Below are 24,833 nucleotides of genomic sequence, written 5' to 3'. Positions count from 1 at the left end.
GGCAGTACCAGTTCACACTGCAATGGGAGACCCACTACACTGAATGGTCAAGTTTGGCAGGTGGCAACTAGAGCTCTTCTGTTATTACAATTAATCTCCAGATGACCAAGATCAGTTCCCCTGGAGAAAAAAAGCTGCTTTGGAGGGTGGACTCTATGGCATTATGCCCTGCTTCCTTCCCCTCCCCAAACCCCACCCACCCCAGACTCCGCCCCTGAAATCTCCAGGTATTTCCCAATCCAGGGCTGGCAACCCTACTGAACATTCCTCTACATAAGAAAAAATCACTGCACTCGGACAACGAGATGTTCCAGAGATGGATTCTAGCCCAGCCTCTTCCTTGACTTGCTAGTTTTCTGTGCACTGGGAATAGTGTTTCCAACTCCAGACTGGAGAATTCCTGAAGATTTGGGAGTGGAGCCTGGGGTTTAGGGAGGGACCTCAGGAAGGTGTGTCATAGAGTCCATCTTCCAAAGCAGCCAATATCTCCAGTGGAGCTGATCTTTATAATTCTGGGAGATCTACCATAGGGTTTGACTTTGAAAAAAATGATGTAAATTGACTGGTAGTTATTATACTGAATGAACTGATTATCATTGTTTATTGCATGTAATGAATATATATACCTGTTTCAGGATATTATAATAGCACACAATGCACTTTATAAGATGGCAGCTAACAAACAGAACACATTAATTTACAAAAAAGGTTTTTACAGTGTATATATTTGTTATCTGGCCTACCTAGAGACTGGCATCCCTGCCTGGAGGTTGGCAACCCTAACTTGGAAATAGTTTTTTACAGAGGTGCATTCAAAAGAGGTTTACCACCTCAGCAAGAATGAGACCTCAGAAGCAGATGATGGTGGCTTTTTGCTAGGGGATTTCAAAATGAACGTGCACTAAACAAATCTGGTTTCTTGGCTGCTCTGTAGATTTTAGGTTTAGCCAAGCATAAACATATAATCCCCTTTGTATTGCATTTAGGGGGGGGAGGGAACACTCACCACCAAGGAAACAGAAGGATGGTCGTGAAGATTCCTGTAGCAGCAGACCAGGACAAATGAGCTGGCAGGGAAGCTGAAGCTTTGGGATGTATCATGTGGTGCTGCTGAATGGTGTGTTTATGATAGCAAAGGGAGACATGAAACTAACAATCCCTTTAATCCACTGTGTGGCCAAACGGTGGCAGGGGTGCCACCAGGGGGAAGTGGGAATCCACATCTCTCCCACTACTGCTATTTAACTTGTTTTTTTTTTTTAAATAAAAAAAATTAGAAACCCATTCCTGAATCTTCCAGTGTCTCGCTAGGGTCAGACCCAAGGCACATTATCTTTATGAATTATAACCTGAGATGTAACTCAGTCTTCTAGTCTGAAAGACTGACTTCTGGAGTGTGCAAGGATTAAAATCATAGCCTGTTTCCATGTTCCTCCTGACCGGAAGGAGACTAGCCCGGAGCAGTATCTCTTGCAGAGATGCCACAGGAAGCGCACACACCACGAGAGTGGGGGTATTTCTGCAGAGCCCCTGCCCTGATAGCATTGCATCCGATGCAGAGAGGGACAGAACGGGGTGATGGGAATGAAGGAAGCTCAGAGCAGGAAATCATGCATAGATGTGAGAGGCTGCCTCCTTTGTATTTGGGACTCTTGGAGTCATGTTCCCTCTAAGCTGTGGGGTCTTGTGAGCAAAAAATCTACTTTGTGAGCTGCTGGCATTAAAGTTGTGACAAGCAATATGGCTACTGCATCAGTTAGTTTGCTCTGGAGCTAAGTTTGCTCCTGAGCTAAGACAAAAAAGGTGTGAGCCAGAGACTGAAAAACTGTGAGCTAGCTCACACTAACTCAGCTTAGAGGGAACACGGCTCATGGGGACCTTTAATTAAGTCAAATTAATTTACTGAGGCATAGGACGGCGGAAGACAGGAGGGCCTGGCGTGATCTGGTCCATGGGGTTGCAAAGAGTCGGACTCGACTGTGCGACTGAACAACAACAAAACTAGCAGTTCTCCCATGGTAGACAATCTGCTGTAGGTCAAATGGATTGAGATGCAACTTCTGCTCATTCTATTCCTTCCCACATTTTAATATTAAATCAAGAGGATGTCCCTCCCTCCCTCCCTCCCTGTAGGAGGATTGGCCTTGGTTAATACTTGTATGGGAGACCACCCAGGAAGTCCAGGATTGCAACACAGAGGCAGGCAGAGCACCTGTTTGTCTCTCGCCTCGAAAACCCCATGGGGTCACCATAAATCAGCTATGACTTGCTGGCATTTGCTGGAACGTAAGATGAACCCTGCTGGATCGGATCAGTGGTTCATTTAGTCCAGCATCCTGTCTCACACGGTAGGCAACTACCTCCTCTGGAGGTCCAACAACATACCCAGAGGCTGAGGCCTTCCCCTGATGTTGCCTCCTGGAGCTGGGATTCAGAGGTTTACTGGTTCTGAACATGGAAGGTCCCTTTAGTCACCATGGCTAGTAGCCACTGTTAGAACTGTCCTCCATGGATCTATCCAATTGCCTTTTAAAACTGTTTATTCCTGTGGCCACCACTGCATCCTCTGGCAGTGAATTCCACATTTTAATCACTCTCTGTGTAAAGTAGTATTTCCTTCAGTCTGTCCTGAATCTCCTGCCCATCAACTTCATTGATTGCCCTAGTATTTTGGACAGCACCAGCATTCTCACTCTCAAGCCAAGTACTGCTACTTGAGATCTTTCTCTCTCTGTCACCCTCACATCCTTCCTGAAGGCTCTTTTCTACCTGAAGCAATGGAAGAATAAAAGGGCTGCACCAGTCACTGAGAGATAAAAGGTAAGGCCAAGAGAGATGGTGCAAGTAGAGTAAAAATTACATTTTATTACTCAGCTAAAAATTCCCTATGCATTTTGCCACTGGTCTTCTTTAGGGGAATCTGTAATATAATATGCAAATACAATAATGAGTTCTGTTAATTATATATCAATGGTTATTTAGTTTAAATTATGTAAATAAATAAAACACCATGTTAAAAGTCAACCTGCAATTAGTACAGTGTACGTCAACCAGATACAAAACTATTGCCAGTTTGGTGTAGTGGTTAAGTGTGCGGACTCTGATCTGGGAGAACCGGGTTTGATTCCCCACTCCTCCACTTGCACCTGCTGATGTGACCTTGGGTCAGTCACAAGCTCTGGCACAGCTGTCCTTGAAAAAGAGCAGTTTGTGTCAGAGTTCTCTCAGCCCCACAGGGTGTCTGTTGTGGGGAGGGGAAGGGAAAGGAGTTTGTAAGCCACTCTGAGACTCCAAGTGAAGGGCGGGGTATAAATCCAATCTCCTCCTCCTCCTCCTCCTCCTCTTCCTCCTCCTCCTCTTCTTCTTCTTTTAAGTATAAGCACTAGAGCTTATTCTGATTGCATGAAGGAAAACAAAGGAGAGAGGAAAACTCCCCATATGTAAGAGAGACAAGATAGAGACACTGTCCAGCATCCAACAGGCTTTTGCTCAGTAACAGAATACTGTAGGCATTTACGCTGCAATAATATGTTCCTGTACTGATTTAAAAGCAAAGAAAAACACAATTACCCATAATATATCAGCAATCATTCAGCATAAACCTCTCAAACTGGTAATTGTGAAATAAGCCTCCACCATCACTATACCATCACCGTACCACCACCACTCAATGGAGTGGGTGTCATCGGGGAACGAGACGGCCCTGGGAGGAAGGACGGATCGTTGTACCACCTGGAGTCGATCGTGTCGCTCTGGGACCACTTTGTTATGTGTGACCCCCATCTGTTGTTATTTGTGACATCTAGAGCACTTGTATTTTATAGGAATGATCGTTTTATTGCTTGTTTTATTCCGTTTTTACCTGTGGAATTTTGGCATATGTGCCCATCTGTTAGCCGCCCTGAGCTCATCTGGGGAGGGCGGGGTATAAATTTACCAATAAATAAATAAATATAAATAAAAATAGCAAGTGCTGATGTGTGTCTATTTATTTGCATGTGCATTAGACCAGGATGCATTCACAGACACACCCCTGTGAGATTTAGTTTGCTGAGATCTGGAAAAGAAGAGTTGAAATGCTGAGAATGGGTAGTTACCTGAACAAAATTTTCAGAAGGAATCCATGAAGTCTTTTCAAGCAGTAAAACAGGTCCAGGGGTTTACCATGAAGGGGATTTAAAAATAAGGACTGCTTCTGGGAAACAGGGACAGTTGGAAACAATGGGTTGGATCCACGCAAAATTTCTGCTTGCACTAGTTTTCCTGAGCAAGTAGAAGCTCAAGAAAAAGACAATGGTAGTTGATTGTGCTAAGTTAAAGTTATTGTATACCCTCTTGCATTTCTGCTTGCACAAGATCTTGAGCAGTTAATTTCTGGGCACAAGGAGGAAAGTGCTAGGTGCTGCACAAGATTTTGTGCAAACATCAATGAGCTTAGCACAATTCTGCTTACTCTTTACTGGACCCAAGCGTATACCCCCCCCCCCCCCCAGGACTGAACGGCACTTTTCATTTTAAATGGTAAAATACTAGATCTTACTTTGATGAGTGGCTCAAACCCAAGTATTTCGTGTTCTCTGCACTGAAACAATGAATCTCTTCTGACCTGTCTATCCATTTGTATCCTGATCTTCCTCCAAGGAGCTCAGGGCAGTGTATGTGTTTCCCCCCCACATCCATCTTCACAACAATGCTGTGAGGTGGTTTTGCTGAGAAAGGCCTGAGGTCACACACCAAGTGTCATGGCTGAGTTGGGATTTGAACCGTAGATCCTCCTGGTCCTGGAGTTACACTCTAATCGCTTCACCCCAGTGGGTCTCTGACCAAGAAGACAGAGCATATTAATGGATGATGGAGAGAACCTTTCTCTGTTTACCTGGGGCTAAAGCTTGCAGAGGATTAGAAGGCGTGACAAGATGGTGACAAGTCAACCTCGCCTATCGGTTGCTCTGTGATTTCAATTTTTTAAAATTATTTCAGAAGCTTCTGTTTTTTATCTGGCTACAACCAGAATAATTGGATCGATTCATATGATTTTTGTGTGCTGGGCCTTTTGTGCCTTTTAATTATAAGTTGATTACCTGTTGTGATGGAGCCGATGATGGGCTCAGAGCTGATGAGGCCGTGGACAGCCACCAAGGATACAATGTACTCCGTGGATGGTTGCAGGCCAGTCAAGGCGGCATGTCTCTTGGTGGGGTCCAGCATCACTTGCTTGGTTTCTTCTTTGTCTTTGGGGCTGTAGTTTAGTATCAGCTTATCAGCAGGAGGAGAGGGGTCACTCCAAGTGATGTTCACGCTGGAGGAAGTCACATGAGAAAAGTGAAGCTGCGTGATTGGTCGGAACCCTGGAAACAAGAACACAAGAGAGAGCTGCAAACCTGAGGAAACGACGGGCTGGGCCTTCTTCAGCCTTGAAACCCAGGCAGTGACGATAAGCATTCAACACATGAAGCTGCCTTATACTCAGAATGCTTGGTCCATCAAGGCAAGTATTGTCTCCTCTGATTGGCAACAGCTCCCCAGAGTCTCAGGTTAGGGCCCTAAGTTCTCACTGCTTCCTACCTGAGCCCCTTTTTAAACTAGAGATACTGCGGATGGAACCCGGGACCTTCTGCACGCAGAGCAGATGCTCTGACACAAAGCTACAGCCCCTCTTCAAATAGGAGGGCTTCTATGTAACTGCAAAGTGACAAAGGAGTAACCAGAGGAAGTCTTCATTTACTTGGAATTAGGGTCAAGAGTGTCCAGATCTGTATCTTCCAGGTAGGGTTGCCAGGCAGTGCTTGGCAAATGGTGGGAAGGCTGTGAGTGGGGATATGGAGTGCACAACTCTGGCTGTGGTGGGGGGAAAACCCCCAGAACCGACATAGGTAGCTCTAGGAATCAGTAGAATTATAGACCCAATAGAGTTTCTGGTGATTCCTCGAGCTATCCTATGTCACTTCCGTTTTCTTTACCAGAAGTGATGTAGTGCCATATGTGATGTTGGTGTGTGTGTGTGTGTGTGTGTTTCTTCCATGGCTGCTCTGAGTGTAGGGTTGCCAAGTGTACTCACCCTTGCTGGCGGGGGAGCCTTGCCGGGCTCCGGGAGCTCTCCCAGGACGTGTGCACGCGCGCTCCACCAGCACGTCACAGGAAGTGACGTGCTACGTCGCTCATGTTGGGGGCATGGCCCAGATCGTCGGGCGGAAAACCATATGGTTTCCCCCCCATGCATACTTTTATAAACCTCTATTGTATCCCCACACTCTCCTATTTTTCCACCCTGAGGCTCCCTAAAGACTTCATCTTTTCCCCATAGGAGAGGCACAGCAACCCTTTGATCATTTTGGTTGTCCTTTTCTGAACCTTTTCGGGCTCTACAATATCTTTCTTGAAATCAAAACTACACAGCACTGTATTCTAGATGGAGCCACACCACTAGCTTATACAGGGACCATTACAGCATCCTTTTAACTTCAGTCCCTGTTTTGATAATCCCTAGCATGGAATTTACCTTTTTCACGATGCCAACTTGGACAGAAGCATTTGGAACATTCCAGTCTTTTGGGGTTTCCATCCTGGATAATTTGGTGTCCTCTTCCAAGCTGGCTATCACCCTACTCATCCCTGACTGCTGATCAAGTATAAACAAATGGTAGGACTAGTCCCAAAACAGAACTTTGGGGGAGACCCCATTGCATAGTTCCTCAAGTAACTCAAGATGACCCTCAGAAGTAGTCTTGATGTAACCTGAGTCAGTACCTGTAAATGCATCCACTGTCTTCTCTAGGCTCTGCTGACGGCCTCTCTCTGCGATGACAGAGATGGTATACTCTGTCGCAGGCTCCAAGTCCAACAGCGTAAGCTCAGACTTCTCTTTGGGCACGGTAACCTCAGACGCCATTCCTGAGGAAGGCATGAAAATGACCCGGTAGTGATCAATGGGGCCGTTGGCTTTGGTCCAGGATACAGAGATCGATGTCTCTGTAGAAGCGGTCACGATAAGGTTCCGGGGACTGTCGAGCTCTAAAGCAGGAGAAGAAGATTTTAAAAGGTAAGCTGTAACTAGCATTCTAGAAATGTATGGGAATGTACAAGTCTTAGAGGAAAAACATTCTTCTCGAAATTCTCCTCAAGAAGATATTGTGTGAGGGCTTTCTGTTGAAATGAGGCCATGGAATGTAAATTTGGCCTGGGCAGCAGAAAAGAAATGCCTGTCTATTCTGCGTAGAGTTGCCAGCCGCTCCTGTGTGCCATCACATCTAAGGGTTCCCAAGCCACAGCCTAGAGGAGAGGTCTGTATTTTGTCATGGGTTCATAGTCACCACAGAGGTGGGTACTGCATTCTTCTCCTACCACCATGGCTTACTTGAGATTTTTAGCACCTGATGCAGAAAAACTAAATGGCATCCTCCTCCTCATAGCAACCAATAATACATGAAATAACTGACAATCTGTGCATGTCCAAAATCATCCACCTGCAGTGTCTACTTTGGACTCTCTAGCACTCGGTCCACCTGTGCCAGCCACCACAGTGTGACCACAGAACCTACTTGAGATGGCTGGGCCACACTTACAGAAAGTGGCCTGTGCAGATGAAAAAACTCCATTAACTGTTCATGCCTGTGTAGGCCAACAGATACTTCTGAGCATCTGTCCCTAATTATCAGGGACAGTCCCCTATTTCTGGCACCTCTTTTGCCTTTGGGGAAGAGGATGATTCTATAACATGGGTGTATGGTGACTGCTTACATTGATGGTGCAATACGAAAAGGAAGACTGCGGTGCTGAGTGTAACCCGATAAGAAGAGCAAAACACCGTGAACAGGACTGAACACTTCTCTCACCAAACTAAAGTAACAATACTGATGAAGGAATAAATAATTTTTAAACTGTTTTTCAAGCACATGTGTGTTCTTTTTAATCTATAAACAATTTCAACCATACAGTTTTACTAAGTTAACATGAATGTTCGACGGTTTAACAAGAAATAGCTCGATAAAAATAGCTTGGTACAATAAACATAACCATTAAAGGTGTATGTCAACAAAGATAGCCTGACTAGGGTTAAAGTCTGATACAACACCAACAAGTTCAAAGATGTGACTTCCTGAAGGAATGCAATCAGGTGTGAGCAGATGACTTTACATTTACGAGTCCAAACCACAGAAAACAAGACTACGAGCAACTGGATTTCTGTCCATTTCAATGGGAACTCTTACTCAGGTCATGTGAAATAAAGATCTAAGTTGGTCATCAACTCTGGATAGAATCCAACCTAGACACAATTATATAGGAACTCCAATCCTGTACAAATTAACTGTGACACACTACGACTGCACTGCTAGAGCCTTTGTTGATGTGTCTTCTATGTTTCTCCACATGCTGCCAACAAACTATGTATTTCTATGAGCCATTTTCTGATATTGGTGGTATTGTGCTTTGAGAAGGCACTAAATAAAATTTATTTTATTTAAAAAAACAAATTTACTGTGGCAGAAAGACTATCCAAAGTGAATGGACAACCATTCTGATGAAGTGTGCTTGCACACAAAAGCTTATAGAACTTTATTGGTCCTAAAGGTGCCACTGGACTCAAACTCTGTTTTGAAATCTGAAAGTCATCAAAAATGCCATGCTGAAATCAGAAATTCATCAGTCTCTGGGTGATCTGACTGCTGGGTCAGCCTCAGTAACAAAAGCAGAGGCAACCCAATATAATGTGTAGTGAGACCAGGGCTGGTCCTATTTCATGAATTCATGAACCTGCCTTATACTGAATCAGACCCTTGGTCCATTAAAGTCAGTATTGTCTACTCAGACTGGCAGCGGCTCTCCAGGGTCTCAGCCAGAGATATTTTGCATCACCTACTGTCAGATCTTTTAACTGGAGATACCAGGAACTGAACCTGGGACCTTCTACTTGCCAAACAGATGCTCTACCACTGAGCCACAGCCCCTCCCCAAGCAAGGTGCACCCAGTCCCCCCGGGCCTGAGTTGCTAGCAGCTTGACCTAAGGAGAAGAGTTATTGAATAATGCTGCTGGAAAGTGCCATCCAATTGCAGCTGACTTATGGGTTTTCGAGGCAAGAGGCAAACAGGGATGGTTGGCCATCACCTGCCTCTGCATCAGGGCTTTTTTTGTAGGAAAAGCCCAGCAGGAACTCATTAGCATATTAGGCCACACCCTGACAGCACATCTCATTAGCATATTCGACCACACCCATGACTTCCCTTGGTTTGCCCGAGCGTCCTGCGGCAAGCCGGCCAGGGAAGGCATGGGGAGGCATTTAAATGCCTCCCCAATCCTTCCAGCCTCCCCAGCCTGCCCGCCTTGGAGTCGCCGGGGGGGGGTCACTCTCCAGGCCTTCCCTCTGTAGCCATGTATGCAGAGGTTTTGGCTGTAGTGGGTGTGGCCAACTCTGAAGCCAGCCAGAACTCCGTTCCTGTGTGTTCCTGCCCAAAAATAGCCCTGCTCTGCATCATGACCCTGGACTTCCTTGGTGGTCTCCAAGTACTAACCTGGGCTGACCCTGCTTAGTTTCCAAGATCTGATGACATCGGGCTAGCCTGGGCCACCCAGGTCACTATTAAATAATAAGAAATAATAAATACAAGTACGGGCCCTTTCTCCAGCCATCTAAGAGATCCTGTGGCACCATACATTTAGACTAGCTGTCAAAAGCTAATATGGAACAAAAGTGAATTTTGCTGGCTGGAACGGAGCAGTATGATCTGGGAATCTAGGAATCAATATCCCGGAAAGCGAAGCCAGGCTTTTATATTTGCAGCTGTGATCATTGTGTAAACACCACATAAAGGCAAAGCTGTTTGAATTCCTACTGAAATGCTGGCTGTAAATGCTTCTAAAACAAAATAACAGTTTGTTTATTTTTTAAGAAAATGACTGATTTCCTCTGCCGGAATGATGTTGGTATACTCTTTTGAATTCTGTCTTCTCCAGTGTGGAAAAACAACCCAGGCTCAGACAGGGCACTCTCTCTTCCTTGATTATGCACCTCAGCTGCTCCGTTGAAGACCCTGGAAAAATGCTCTTTCAGAGGGAAAAGGGCTCTTGTTAAGGTCTCTGCCTGACTCCAGTGTGAACGGCAAAAGAGATTCTGGCAGAGCTCTCTGTCGAAGCACCTTAGCTCCTCACTCTCATTTGCCTTAGCTCTTCCATGGGAGGGAACAAAGGAGTTGTAGAGGGGAGAACACCAGAGGAAGAAGTGGTTAAAGAGCACTTCAGTAATTAGGGCCAGTGTTCTGAACACTGAACCCTAGCTCTGTAATGTGATGCCTGCCGGGGAGTAGAAGGAAGGCAGCACAGTATAGCCTGATCTTGTCAGTTCTCGGGAGCTAAGCAGGGTCAGTACTTGGAAGGGAGACCGCCAAAGGAAGACCCTGCAGAGGAAAGCAATGGCAAGCCACCTCTGATTCTCACTTGGGGACGTGGGGAGAGACCTCCAGGCTCCAGGGGGTTAGACTAGGTGATCCTGGAGGTCCCTTCCAATTCTATGATTCTAGGGACAGAATGGGAGTGAGATTAACACCACCCCTTTGGATTTACCTGGAAGCATTAGCTACTGACCCCTCCTCTCTTGCAGTTTTTCAAGAACTTCCAAAACAGCCACCAGGTATGCTTGCTTGCATAGAGCATCAGAGGCCTGTGCAAGTCCGAGAGTCTTATAAGCTCTGGGGGATGCTGCATGTCACTAGTACATGTCAGGGCTTTGAGACTCCCTAGCACAGGGGTCCCCAAAGTGGTGCCCGTGGACATCATGGTGCTTGCTGATGCCCTTCCTGGCTCCTGTCAAGTGTTTTTAGAAAGTGGGCAGGGCCAGGTGGAGCTCTTCCCCAGGAAGGCTTCTGATTGGCCACTGGCAATTTGATCACCTGTGCAGATTTTTTTAAAAAATGTTGCTCTGGTAGCAGCTGCCACCACTGCCCAAAGATCTTCACTGTGGGGCTAAGAGTAACTTTAATGGTGTGGTGAAGAGAGTTACCAACACAGCTTCACCTAGTGAACATGGTTTAGCTGAGAGAAAGAACAAACTTTACAAACCATGATGTATGCCATGTTGGCTGATGCTGGGCTAAAATCACATTTTTGGGCAGAAGCAATGTGTGCTGCATGTTATCTTTCCAACAGGTTGTGGACAAGAGCCATTGATGACATACCCTACAGAGTACTGTATAACAGAGATCCAAGCCTAAGTTTCCTCAGAACCTTTGGTATGAAAGCTTGGGTGCACATTCCTCGGAAACTAAGGAGGAAAGGGAGTGCCCGGACCAAGCAATTAACATTTTTGGGCTATCAGCCAAATATGAAGTCATACAGGTTCTGCAGAGTCAGGGTCACTCATCCATTCTCTGCTCCACCATTGTGCAGCTCCAGCTTAGAGCCTCCACTCACCAGTGCAGTCTACTGCCAGGCTGGGCCCATAACCCTATTGGGTGCAGTTAATAAGAAGCCTGGAGACCGACTGGAGGTGAAAAGGCAAAAGTTTATAGTGCAATAATGGTTATTATATACAGAGGATATACAGACTGTCATGCAGCATAACATACCTCGGTCAGAGAGAGCTATGTCTCCCCAAAGTGGCTTATGAAGCCTAAACAATATATACATCAATCAGCCAATGAACAACAGGGCACACTAATTACCCACTCCTAACTACCACAAGGAGTAGCACCTGCTTGTTTAACACCTGGCACTTTGTCACTTATCCATTTAGTCTGACAGCTAAGACTTACATCTTAGATCTTCCTGATCTATACATGTGCTGTAACAGCTTGCTACCTCATTACATACATACATATCTCAATAGATCCTACATGGAACCAGAGAGCTCCAAAATCTCCTGAATTTGGTACCAAAGCCTGGATATAGTACATTTCACTGCTATGCCTAGAGAATTCAGGTGTGGCTTGCTGTGCTCACGCATGCCTTCATTCCTGTGAATACACTGTGATGTGGAAAGGTGGTCTTTGAAGTCATGATTGCTTCATGCTGAACGTACGACCCAGATTTCCAAGGCATCACTGTAGCATTTCCTTTCACACAGGCCTTGCAATTTCACTCACCATTGCTCTGCGATTTACTGCAATATAGAATTCACTCACCAGTCCTTGCATTCATAGTAGCTGGAACGCTTTGTTTGCCATCCATTACAGCTGAAATCCCAACTCCATACTCTGTCCCTGGTACCAAATCTGCATATGGATGCACAAAAAGCCACAGGTTAAGCAGTGAAGTGTTATTATTCCCATCTATACCAGGGATACCCCTGGGCTGCTGTGGCACCTGCCAGTACCCCTGCTTCTTCCCCAAAGCAAAGAACTGACCCTGGCTTTCTTCCAGGCTAGCATAAGAGATTCTTCAGAAGAGCTCAGGAAGTATCACCTTTGGGTCTGCAGGGAGCACTGGTTGGAAACAGCTGCCTCCATCATAGCTGTTTTTAAGGCAGGCATCTTCCTAACATTTTGTAAAAAAAGCCCTCCCCATGTTTTGTGATTGGATCCAGCCCCTGCGACAGCCATTGCGTGATTGGTCTCACCCTCACGTGGCAACCATTTTGCCTAAAATCCCAAAAGTACCCCTAGGCTGATGACTCTTATCTGTATAGCGGTATCTGCTTGCACTGCTTCACATTCTGCATTTTCCAAGCAGCTGCTATCTTGTCACCATAACAAAAGGCATTCAGACATTATAAAATGTATTTATTTGTTTGCGTCGATTTTTTAAAAAGTTTATCTTGCTTTTCCTGTGCACCAAGTGGCTTCCAGACTCTGCTGAAATACAATAGGATGAAATGCTTTGGGGGGAAAACAACCATCACTGCAGCAATGAAAACAATTTAGCCCTAAGAATCAGTCCCCCCCGTACATACTGTAAACCTAACAATGCTTTTTAAAAAATCGCCAGGAGCAGAAACTCAGCAGCCATATGTCCGAATGCTCTACAGTTGTGTGAGCTCAAGGGAGGTCTGATTTCCACCCACTTGCTAAAATAGGGGAGCAATGCAGAGCTTTCTAAAGCCTGCCAGCAAGGGGCCCCCCAACACTTCCAATAGCAGGCCATTCTAGAGAGAATGCCCAATACCCTATGGAAATCCGGTCCCCCTAACGAATGGGGGCTACTTCCAACAGAAGGCATTGGGCCAACTGAACTTAATGAACAGGCCTATACAGGGAGGAGCGGTCTTTCAAATATGTGGATTCCCAGCTGGAAAGTGATTTAAATTAATTTATACGTCTCCTTTCTCTCCAGTGGTGACCCAAAGTGGCTTATATCATTCCTCTCCTCCATTTTATCCTTACAAGAACCCTGAGAGGTTGGTTAGGCTGAGAGAGTGTGACCGGCCCAAAGTCACGCAGCGAGCTTCCATGGCACGAGCGGGGATTCGAACCTGGATCTCACAGATATTAGTACAGCTCTTAACCACTACACCACACTGGCTCTCAAATGTTAAAACCAGTTGAGAAAGAGGGTCTTCCCAGTGTCATGAAAGAGCAGAGACTCAAAGCCATGTCTCCCCGTTCCTAGTCTAATAACACTAATTGCCACACTACAGAGACACACTATTACCAGCTTGTGTCGTAACACACCTTTCCTTGACCCCATTTGCTCACAGGGGAGGGGGAATGCATAACGGAATGCCATAGATTACTGTGCCAAAACATTAAATGGTGAAGATCATTTCATGGGAAGTCCCAGTTTGGGTGTAGCATCTAGTTCTGCCCTGATACTCCAGGGACAGAGGCAACTGTGGAATGAAAGGAAAGAGCCCAAATCCACCACAGGCAAAGATATACTTTTCATATGACTTCCAACTCGCTCAAAAACGATGGTCTGCCTCCTGGCCTAACGCGAGTAAATTACACTGTGTTTGGATCATTGCTTCAAAAGCCCACCTCGAAGTGTTACACCATATCATTTACCGATAAAAGGAAAAAGTCGACTCCAGAGTGTCAGAGATTGGCTGGCTTTTGTGGATCATTTTTACCCATGTGAGTTTGAGAAAATGGACTTCATTTGGGGGCACAGAATTACCCTTCCTTGACGGTAATAGAGACCCGCAGCCGTCGCCTTCCAAAAAACTTACAAGGAGGGAGAGAACGGTGCGCGATAGCTTTATTTGTTACCAAACTGATCTGACATCCAACATTTTCATTTGAGTTTCTTATTTATGAGGCATAAATGAAACACTCAATAATTAATGAAATAAAGCAGCTTCCCTCTGCGTGCGGCGGAGCTATAAGTATCCAGTTCCTGGCAGGAGGCCTGCCCTGTGGTTTCTGGCTCATCAGGGGAGACGGCAATTTAGTTAATTTCCAAGCCAATCTATCATCTATTATCATTATTGGATCAAAGTGGAGACCAGTGGCTCTCTGTCAGTGCTCTTTGGCTTTATGTGGGTTTATTTATTTCTCCCGTGAACAGAGACCGGAGGATTCTCCAAGCTGCCACAGATCTAAGACAGCAAAGATTCCCTGCCTACAAGTACAGCCAAATGTAAACAAGGAAACATATTGTTCTCTCTCCCTGGCGGCAGCCCATTCCCCCTTCTTTACCCCTTGAAAAGTACCGCCCATTCTCTCATTGCAAGACTGCAGAAGTGTGGGAAGGATTTGATATTTTACTTATAGTAGGGTTGCAAACATGAGGCTGGCAACCAGCAGGAGATTCACCAGTTAGATGGGGGCCCTTCCCAGCAACATCATGATGTCACCAGCGAAGTGATGATGTCACTTCCAGTCACACTGGAAGTGATGTTATTGCATCACCAATCAAGCTGATAGGCCCCCATCCCCTCAATTTTCTCCTGCCACCCAGGTGAGCAGTGACAGGAAGGGCAAGTGGGGGCGAGAGAACTCCAGCTGAAACAGGAGACCGGGCATCTCTAGTTACTCAGTGCAAATATATAGCGGAAACCAGAGTGCTAAAGTGCAGGGCTAGACTGGCTTCACTCTCACATGCTTTACTCTTACTTATCAAGACCCAAATGGTACATCAATGTGATCAGGAGTTAATTTTCAGGATTTCTTAAACAAATCTGTTGAATGGTTTTGAGCATTCATTCTTGCTTAAGGTCAAACGCACGAAGTCCGGTGTGGATCAAGGTCCTCCCTAGTCCGCAGTCCATCAATATTTGCTGTTTACCAGAAACTGGTCTGTGCTGCTCCAGTGGACTGGTATTTGCTCTGCCTACCCATGTTGCAGACTCTCTGAAACACTATTGTCCATACATAACCTAAACACTTTCTTCCATTACAGAAGCCGTCAGAAACAGAACTTCCTCCCTGAAGTGGAATGTGTATACCAATGTATACACTTCCTGTACTTTAAACCTGCTGCTCACAGGTTGAAGAAATCTGCCTGCTTTTCCCTCTGACATTTTTTTTTAATATTTGAAAACTATCAACATGTATCCTGAACTATTTCCTTGGAAATCATGCCTCTCCCTTGAATGGGAGTCGTTTTAAGAATGATGGGCATGCATATCTTTCTTCTTTGACTGACAGCCAGTGTGGTGCAGTGGTTAGGAGTGTTGGACTAGAATCTGGGAGACTCAGGTTTGAATCCTCACTCTGCTGTGGAAGAAGAAGAGATTGGATTTATACCTGGCCCTTCACTACTCAAAAGAGTCTCAGTGCACTTACAATCTCCTTTTCCTTTTCCTTCTCCTCCCACAACAGACACCCTGTGAAGTAGGTGGGGCTAAAGAGAGCTCTGAGAGAACTGCTTGTGAGAGAACAGCTCTGAAAGAACTTGTAACTGACCCAAGGTCACACCAGCAGCTGCACGTGGCGGAGTAGGGAATCAAACCTGGTTCACCCAGATTAGAGTCTGTGCTACTAACCACTACACCAAGCTGACTCTCTGGCTTGCTGGGTGACGTGGGCCAGTCACACACGCCCTCTGACTAACCTAACTCACAAGGCTGTTGTGAGGCCAAAATGATGGAAAGAAGAATGAGGTAAGCCATTTGGGGTCCCCATGGGGGAGAAAGACAGGGTGTGAAGAAATTCATTTTTTCTTTGGAGGTTTGAAATGAGCAAAACCTTCGCTCTGAGTTTTTAAAGGTTTTTTCTCCCTTTCTTTGGGCAGAGAACAGGCCAGAAGGGGGAAAGTCCCCAAGGAGCTGTTTGGGTGATCTGGCTGGAAAGCCACCCCTGTCTAAGCCTCTACTGGGAACTGAATGCTGGATAAGTCCCTGTTCTGATCTGGCCAAGTGGTTCTTGCATAACAGACAGACAGAAAGATATGATGTTTTTTCACTTTACACCTCCATTGTACTCTACATAAGATCCAGTCAAAGTTAAGTCCCACTGATTTCTATGGAAGAGATCTGGGTTTATGCTTTGCACTTGCATTAAAGAAACCGGCACTTCAGAATGCCTGGCTTGTGCGAGATCATGTCTTTTGATTGTTTCTCACTCTGAAATCCACAGGCTATTTTTCTGACACACTCTGACAGTGCCTAATAGCTGAATGAATGTCTGGCACCGTTGACAGCAATCCAGATAATCTCATTTCATAAAGACCACATTGTGACCGCACAGAATAGCCAACTGTAAGGGAATTCCACCGTAGTGAGAAAAACTCAGCTATGGATGTTAGGCTGAACAGATGTCAAAACCCCTCCGAAGATGTGTTTAAGGCAACCAGTCATGAGCGGAGCATGATGTGCAAACCGGGGACCCATCCGAAAGGCTGTATCTGCGCCTGGAAATAGGCAGCGGAGATGGCCAGCCACGCTTCAAGAGGCAGACAAAGCCAATGCTATATAGAAATCCCCCCTCTAGGGCGGAACGTCCTTGCCGATGGAATTAAGGAAAACCTGTTTCATGCTCTTCTGTAGTAGCATAGGCCAGCCGTGAAATCTGTGCTAAGAGCAACTCGCAGGAGAGGTTAAGAAGAGAAAGGCTTTATTTTCCCCCCTCCCTTTGCTCCTCGCTTTTCTCTACCTCTAGTGCTGGAAAGATCCAGCCATCTGGGCGCACCAGATCTACATGTGCATAGAAAGTGCTGCCCCTGGGAAGTACCACTTCCTCTTCCCTTCCATCTCTTACAGGAGTCATTTCTCCATCCCTGGTTGGTTCTCCAACCAAGCCACCAAAGCAATTGCTTGGAGAGCACAAAAGGAAACACTTCTTTGCATAGTGAGTGATTAAAATGTGGGATTAGCTGCCATGGAGTGTAGTGATGGCCACAGGCACAAACAGCTTTAAAAGGGGATTAAATAGATAAATGGAAGATAGGTCTATCAGTGGCTACTAGCCATGGTGACTAAAGGGAACCTTCATGTTCAAAGGCAGTCAGCCTCTGAATCCCAGAGCCAGGAAGCAACATCAGGAGAAGGCGTCAGCCTCCCTGGCCTGTTAAGAATAATAATGTATAGAACCACCTTCAGAGCTATGCTGAACTATGGGCAACCGCGTTAAAGGACTTTGGCTGCAGCAGCAGATAGCAGAGAGAATTCCTTTCCCAGCACTTCATTCTTCTGTTGGCTTCTATTGCTCATTTGCCTTATACTGAGTCATACCCTTGTCCATATAGCCCACTCGGGATGGGCACAAACTGGGAAAATGTGGTTTGTGGTTCGTGGTGTGCCCAGTTCGTGAGCCACGAAACATCATGAATTTTTAGATGCGAAATAAATTGGTTTATACAGTAGAATGGGCCCCAGTGTGCTAGAGACACCAGACTCACAGAGGATATCCATCTGACTCTCCTTTACCTGCCATCCAGGTTTGGTGAGGATAGGATTTACGGGTCCCCAGTCACAGTCCCCCCAAAGGAGGTGCCCCACGGAAAGTGCTTTCTGGGGAGATGATAAGCACCAGTTCAGGAGGTTCAGGAGTGTATAGAACAGACCCTGTGCAAACTAGGGACATCAAACTCTCAGGGGACCTCCTGCTGATGTTCTTCTATATGCACTTTAAGTTATGTGCAGATTGGACTCAGGGGGTCCGAGTTATGGCCCACCAAAGAAGATGCCCCAGGAAAGTGCATTTAGGGGAAAATGTCAGGCGCAGGTTCAAAAGTGTATCGGACAGACCCTATGCAAGCTAGACACATCAGATGCACAGGGAACCTCACCCTGCCTTTCGAATTTGGTAAACATTTTGATTGAGTGGAGACAGTCTGTCTGGAAATGTTTCCATTCACAAACTACCACGAACTGCTTGAAAGTTAGTGGAAAGTTTGCTCTGGCTGATCTGCCACGAACTTCAATTCACAAACCACGAACTGGCCAAAATTCATCATAAGCTCTAGTTTGTGAACTGATTCGTACCCATCCCTATTGTCTACTCTGAGTGAGATCACTAAGCCCAGATCTTCCCCATCTCTGCTACCTGTGCCCCTTTTCTCCAGAGATGCCAAGGATGGAATCTGGGACACTGTGTGCATTGCAATCCCTGTGCTCTGTTTCACGGAAACATGAGGCTTTACTACATTCTAATTTTCCTTGCTTGTGTCTTCCTGTTGCTTTAGGTTCCCCCCCCCCCGTTCTGCATGTGTTTTGTGTCCTCTAGTGGTCAATTCAATATTACATTGCTTTATGTCCAGCATAAAAATCTGCAGGGGGATATGCCAGACATAAAGCGATGTAATAGAAGAAGAAGAAGAAGTAGAAGAAGAAGAGGAGAGATTGGATTTATACCCCGCCCTTCACTACCCAAAGGTGTCTCAGAGCGGCTTACAAACTCCTTTACCTTCCCCTCCCCACAACAGACACCCTGTGAGGTAGGTGGGGCTGAGAGAGATCTGACAGAAACTTAGGGTTGCCAAGTGGCACTTACCTCCTCTGCGGGGGACTCCCGGGTGGCTCCCGGTGCACGCACCGCATGCACATCACTAGGAAGTGACATTATGACACCGGGCACGCTGGGGGCGGGGCCACGACCATACAAGGGAAAACCATAGAGTTTTCCCTTGTATGGCTGTGGCCCCGCCCCCGGCTTGCCTGGCGTGCCCGTGTCACTTCCTGGTGACATGCACGTTGGGGAGAAGTTCTCCCCGGGGCCCGATCCGGCGGCAATGGGGAACGGGTCTCTGGGGCGGGGGTTTCCCTGCCCCCCGGGGGGACTTGGGATCCCTACAGAAACTGCTTTTTTTCAAGAACAGCTTTTATCAGAACTACAGCTTGCCCAAGGTCATCCAGCCAGGTGCAAGTGGAGGAGTGGGGAATCAAGCCCGGTTCTCCCAGATTAGAGTCCGCGCACTTAACCACTACACCAAACAGAAGAAGAAGAAAACGAAGAAGAAGAAGAGTGAATCGTCCACTAGAGGGAGCAAAACACATGTGGCACAGACCCCCACCCCCAAAGTAAAAGGAATACATAAACAAAGGAAATGAGAATGTGGAAAAATCCATGGTCCTTCCTAGTGCTAAGAAGATGCAGAGGTGAAAAAGGATGTATGTATGGATACTATAGGAGAAGAAAAAATATCTAGGTCCCAACACTAATAGAAGGGAGCTAGTGGGACATTCTTTGGGGGAATGATATATGTGTGTGTGTGAGCCATTGCAATTCAGTGGGATCTGTAAAAATAGGAAGACTTGGGGCCAGGATGGCAACCCCTATGGGAATTGCTGATGGGCACAACTGTAAATATAGATCCTCCTCCTCCTCCTCCTAGCTTACTGAATTCCCTATCAGGTACCACAATGCAGGAGCAAATCTTTCCAGGCTGACTAAAAGCTTTGTAGCCAGGCAGAAAGACTTAATTTAAAAATGGAAAGACCATAACATAGGTTCATTAAAATTCTAGAGCAGCCCTTCTCAGAACAGTCATGAGATAAAAAGAACCGCATCAGATTCAAAACAGAGTTGTATAAATTTATGAAGGGGAGATCATTATTTTTAATCTACTGCTTTCACTGTGTGGCCGTGCATTCTCCTGCAGTCCTGGGTCTCCTCCCCTCCCTTTTCCTCTGGGACATGACAGGGTTGTCACAGCTGGATATGAGATGCTGAGCAGGGTAGATGTGTGCTGATGGACCAGTTTTCTTTCGAGAAGCTTTTGGCGAGAGGCTTTTGCTTTGCGCTCGAAGTTTAATTGATCATCATATTCAGGACTCGGAAAGGATGTAGCATGGAGCCCGCTTTCCCAAACCATCTGGATTATTTCACTGAACTGTCCTTTGCCCTCTACCACAAGGTAATTTGTCAGCATCTCTCTTCTCAGGTGTCCAATCCCTGCTCACTTTTGTTCTTTTTGTAGCCCTCAAGAGGAGGTGGGTCTAATTTGTGTGTATATGCAAAAAAGGTTGGAGTGGCCATCTGGGTGACCGGGGGATGTTGCAGTGGCCTTAGAAGCCTTCTTTCCATTGTGGCACTAAAGATCTGTTTAGAATGGAGGTGATTAATTGTTTTTTGAGTTGTTTAATCATCTGCCTTTTAAGTGACTAATGACTCAATTGCACTTAAATAAATTTGTATAACAAAGGCCCCTGCCACATGGGGGGAAAAGTACGCCCAAAATGCGGCTTTTCAAAGCCGCACCAAAAGAGTCATGCGGCGGCGGGATCACACAGATCCCCTGAGCCGCCGCACAGTTCCTCCCCAGCACGATCAGATGCCGGGGGGAAGCCACTGAAAGGAGAGCGAGGCAGCCGAACTGCGCATGTGTGTGCGTGCGCAGTTCAGCCGGGAGCCTCAATTGCTCCTGCAGACGATTGCGCCGGCGATCTCATGGCCGCGCTTGCTGCGGTGCTTCAGGAAAGTCCTACCAGTTAGTAGGTTCTTTTTTGCACTGCATTTTTATTCCGAAGGGACGGATCGGGAACGGGTGTGTGCCGATTCCCAGATGTTGCGGTGGGATCGCGCCCGTTTGCTGTGCCTCCGACCCGTCCCTCTTCCGGGCCAAAACCTCCTGTGTGACTGGGGCCTCAATAGGCCAAGTTCTTAGGTACTGAAGGATATAAGCTCTGTATAAGGAAGTACCTGACTTTTACAATGACTCTGCTGCAGAATGGTGATGGCCAGCAGGTATGAAGCAGCCCCCACAGATCAAATATCAGAGCACCTTGTTGCAATCACATTACTTGAAAGACAATTCTCTTTCATGCTCTTCACTTCCCCTGAGAGATAGGAAATCTCAAAGGAAATCCCTTTATCAGGCCAGTTTCTCTACAAAAGAGTATACTTGAGAGTTGTGGAGATTTTCTGATGCTTGCCTGCTTTAAAATATACAAACTGAGCATGGAGGAGCAGATGAGCACCCTAGCGCTGTTCTGGTCATCAAAGCAGCAGAAGTTTTACCTGCATTACATACCATGCCCTACGGGGCCTCTTGCCTTCTTATTGATGGTAGAAACTACCATCAAGTCACAGCCAACTTATGGTGAGCCGGTACAGTTTTCGAGGCATTAGACTAACAGAGGTGCTGTTGTTTGCCTATGCATCGCAACCCTGGACTTCCTTGGTGGTCCCCCCATCCAAGTACTAACCATGGCCAACACAGCTTAGCCTGACGAGATCAGGCTAATCTAGGCCATCCAGGTCAGGGCTCCCTTCTTATTAGCCAGCTGCAAAAACTCAGCTGTCTCCTTTGCTGGCTACATTCCCGCTACCCAACTCTTTCTCTCCAGTGCTTGTTCCAAGAGAAGGTGTCCGTAGCTAGTAGCCACCAGCTACCAAAAAGCTTAAATAAAGCCAGCACCGTCTGGCCATCAGAGCTCACTAAAGAGACATCTTTCTCTTTTAGCTCTATAAGAGCCTACCAGAAAGGCTACCTCCTCACTTTGCATGGCCATTACAACATCCACAAAGATTTTCATCTTCATAAAAGTGGAGCTGTGACGGACTACATTTAAAATGCTGTTTTCCTAATGCAGCAACATTGTAGAAGGGAGGTGAGTAGTTAACTCGGTGACCAGAAAAAAGCCCACAGAAAAAAAATTGTTTTTCATTCATTCTCATAAGTGGCGATGAGTGGTTATCCATCATAAATATTTATGGTGCTTTACATGGTATTTTTCCATGTGGGCTTCTTTCTGTGTGGGCTTTTTTCTGTGTGGGCTTTTTTGTGTATGCGCTTTTTTCCATGTGGGCTTTTTTCCTGTGAGCGTTTATGACCATGGTTTTTTTTCTGTGGGCTTTTTTCCTGTGGGTTTTTTCCCCTTGTGGGCTTTTTTCATAGAACCAGTTAACTCTGCTCTAGAATGTGCCAACTGAGGGAAATATAAGATCAGCTATGTGCTGAGGGGAGAGGGATTTCGTTTTGTATTCAGTGGCAGCTCCTGTTCAGGAAAGTAAAAGTTCAACTATAGGACCCGATGTCTGAAGAGTCTGACTAAAAAGCCTAATAGACAGGTTCACCTTTTGAATAAAGGGAAAGACTTCTGGTCTTAGCAGTGTTAAACACAATCTGGGGAAGCATTCCATCTAAGGATTCCGAGTCTAGTGTCGGCTAAAGCTGAAGTACATTTTCACACAGACACCAAGAACTGGGGTTTGAGATTTTGGCAGTGACTGGGTAGCAGGCTGAAGCCAAAAGGAATAGAATTATATTTTCAGGGAAGAAATACAAGTCCTGTCCAGTTATACAGGGAACTGGCACTGAGGCAGTCCCTGGTCTGCAGTGAAAGGAAAGTTATAGACTACTCAGAGGAAGGAAGACACATTGTGATTTCAGAAAAGGGGAAAGAATATGATACATTAAAAGAGCGACTTTTCTAGAAAAGCTGAACAGTTAATAGGAAACTATATGCAGAAACTGAAGCCAAAGGACTTAGTCAATCATCTATCACTGATAAGAACCAAGAATTTGTGAAAATAAGCTGCTACAACACCATCTTGTCTGTCAATTGAAAAATATACTGTTTTATCAACAACATTTACCTCAGCCTTTTCAATTCTACCCCTTACCATCCCTGCCTATTAAATAAAATCTTCATTATTGTTCAGTATTACACAGTCTCCAGTGCCATTTCAGGGGATCTAAAAAGAGGGCTTCTGTTTTCTCCTGACAACTTCCTGGGCTAGGCAAAAATCAAATTAGATTCTATCACAGGGTGGGACATAAAGCCACAAATATTATCACGAGCTCAGTACCTGAAGGGAACTAAGAATTTTGGCAGGGAAAATCTGTCTCGCAGTGAAGAAGAAGCAGGGGCCATCATAGAGGCTTTCCTGCTTTCCTCTCCTGATGCAGCCCATTGTCTCACAACATGTGGTTTCTAGTGGCCAGCAGTCCTTCAGGGACAGCATGCGATGTAAAGTTGGGGGTCTCCCAATGGGAGAGGGGAATTGGCAGAAATCACTGCACCCTATCTGCAAATGGATCATCTGGATGAACTGTACAGGTCAAACCCAACCATTTGTCCTTGCATACGTTCTGAGAAGTACACAAAAACAATGGAAATTTCCCCCACTTCTAACGTTTGCAAGAAAAAAAACCCCTGTCTGTACAGTGGGTAAGGTGGCTTACCTATGAGGGTAGCCCTGGTTGTGGCACCTGCATTCCGTGGCACCAGCACCTCATGGTACTGCTCTCCAGCCAGTGTGCTGTACACCACCTTGAAGTTCTCCACCTCTGCTTCGCTGTTGTCCCACTCTAGCTGCAAGCTGTCCGATGTCCGGGAGAGCACACGCAAGTTCTTGGGAGCGTCAATTTCTGCGTTCAAAACACACACAAAAGAACTAGTGTTTCCGCATCAGTTTCATTCTTGACTGCAATCCGTGTTCACTATCAACTCACAAGCAGTCATACCGAATGCAGTGGTAATGGTCCTGAGAAAAGTATTTTCGCGTTGACAACCTGGCTTGCCACGTATTTCAGAAAGTTTATTTTTATTTCATTAGTGTTATTGACTTCATTTCTACCCTGACTTTCTCCCCATCTGGGACCCAAAGCAGCTGACATCACCCTCCCCTCCTCCACTTCATCCCCACTGAGAGTGTCTCAGCGGCCTAAGGTCACCCGCCGAGATTCCATGGCAGAGTGGAGATTCGAACCTGGGTCTCCCAGATCCTACTTCGGCACTCTAACACTGCTACACACTGGCTCTGTTGGGAAAACAACTTGGATCTTTCCTTATTATTGTGTAGTGGGTTAGCCACATGGACGAGGGACACAAGATAGCATAGTGCATAGCACGCTTTATTGGTACACAACAAGAACAACCAGTAACGGCCGGCTGGCCAACTATATACACCCCTGGGGACCCACCCCTGGGTCCCGTTGGTGGGTTTGAATCTCCCACCACGGTCCCATTGGTCCTCCAGTGGAGGGACTAGGAGCCTAGTCCCTATTGTTCTCCCAGAGTCAAGCTCTGGGGTATTCGCTGGCCTCTGGTGGCGGTCAGCATACACAACACTTATACAACGCATGCTACATGTTACAGATTGCAATCCTAAGAACACTTTCCTGGGAGTAAGCCCTATTGAATAAAATGGGGCTTAATTCCAAACAGGCCTTCTTAGAACGGCTCCCTTAGATTTGTTGCCATCTTGCCCTCTTTGACAATTCCAGGCAGAGGATTCAAACCAATAATTCTTGCACAGAGCGGAAAAACTTGCTAATTAACTAATAGTAATGATAACCCTTATCATTTATGTAATGCATTAAAGTGTGCAAAGCACTTCATGGTTTTTTTATCTAATTAGAATTCAGAGTATGCCGTTCAGCTAGACTTCCAGTGTCTATGAGTATAATATGTAGGTCTGAGATGGTGGCAAATCTGCCACGTTACCTAATAAGCCATTTGGAAGGTTAATTGTTCTGAAATGAAATCAAATGAGGCAAAGCCCAGAGGCCAGAATTTAGAGTTCAAGAAAATTGGATGAAACAACATCAAATCCACTTTTGAATGCTACAAGAGACCAA

General features: G+C 46.0%; 1 protein-coding gene across 1 annotated transcript in view; it reads right to left on the bottom strand.

The window, feature by feature from the left end:
* The window catches only part of TNR (tenascin R), a 138,593-nt gene that overhangs the window by 57,672 nt on the left and 56,088 nt on the right, over positions 1 to 24,833 (bottom strand). The window contains exons 7-10 of the mRNA XM_015417743.1: positions 23,436 to 23,621; positions 12,113 to 12,202; positions 6,748 to 7,011; positions 5,082 to 5,348 (exon numbers count right to left, since the gene is read on the bottom strand). Of these exons, the coding sequence (XP_015273229.1) occupies positions 5,082 to 5,348; positions 6,748 to 7,011; positions 12,113 to 12,202; positions 23,436 to 23,621 (807 nt within the window). The remainder of the gene's footprint in view (positions 1 to 5,081; positions 5,349 to 6,747; positions 7,012 to 12,112; positions 12,203 to 23,435; positions 23,622 to 24,833) is intronic.

The sequence above is a fragment of the Gekko japonicus genome, unplaced genomic scaffold (assembly GCF_001447785.1).
Source record: "Gekko japonicus isolate JY-2015 unplaced genomic scaffold, Gekko_japonicus_V1.1 scaffold158, whole genome shotgun sequence".
Classification (NCBI taxonomy): Eukaryota; Metazoa; Chordata; class Lepidosauria; order Squamata; family Gekkonidae; genus Gekko; species Gekko japonicus.
Note: the sequence above shows the minus strand (reverse complement) of the source record. Positions and strands in the feature narration are given on the sequence as shown.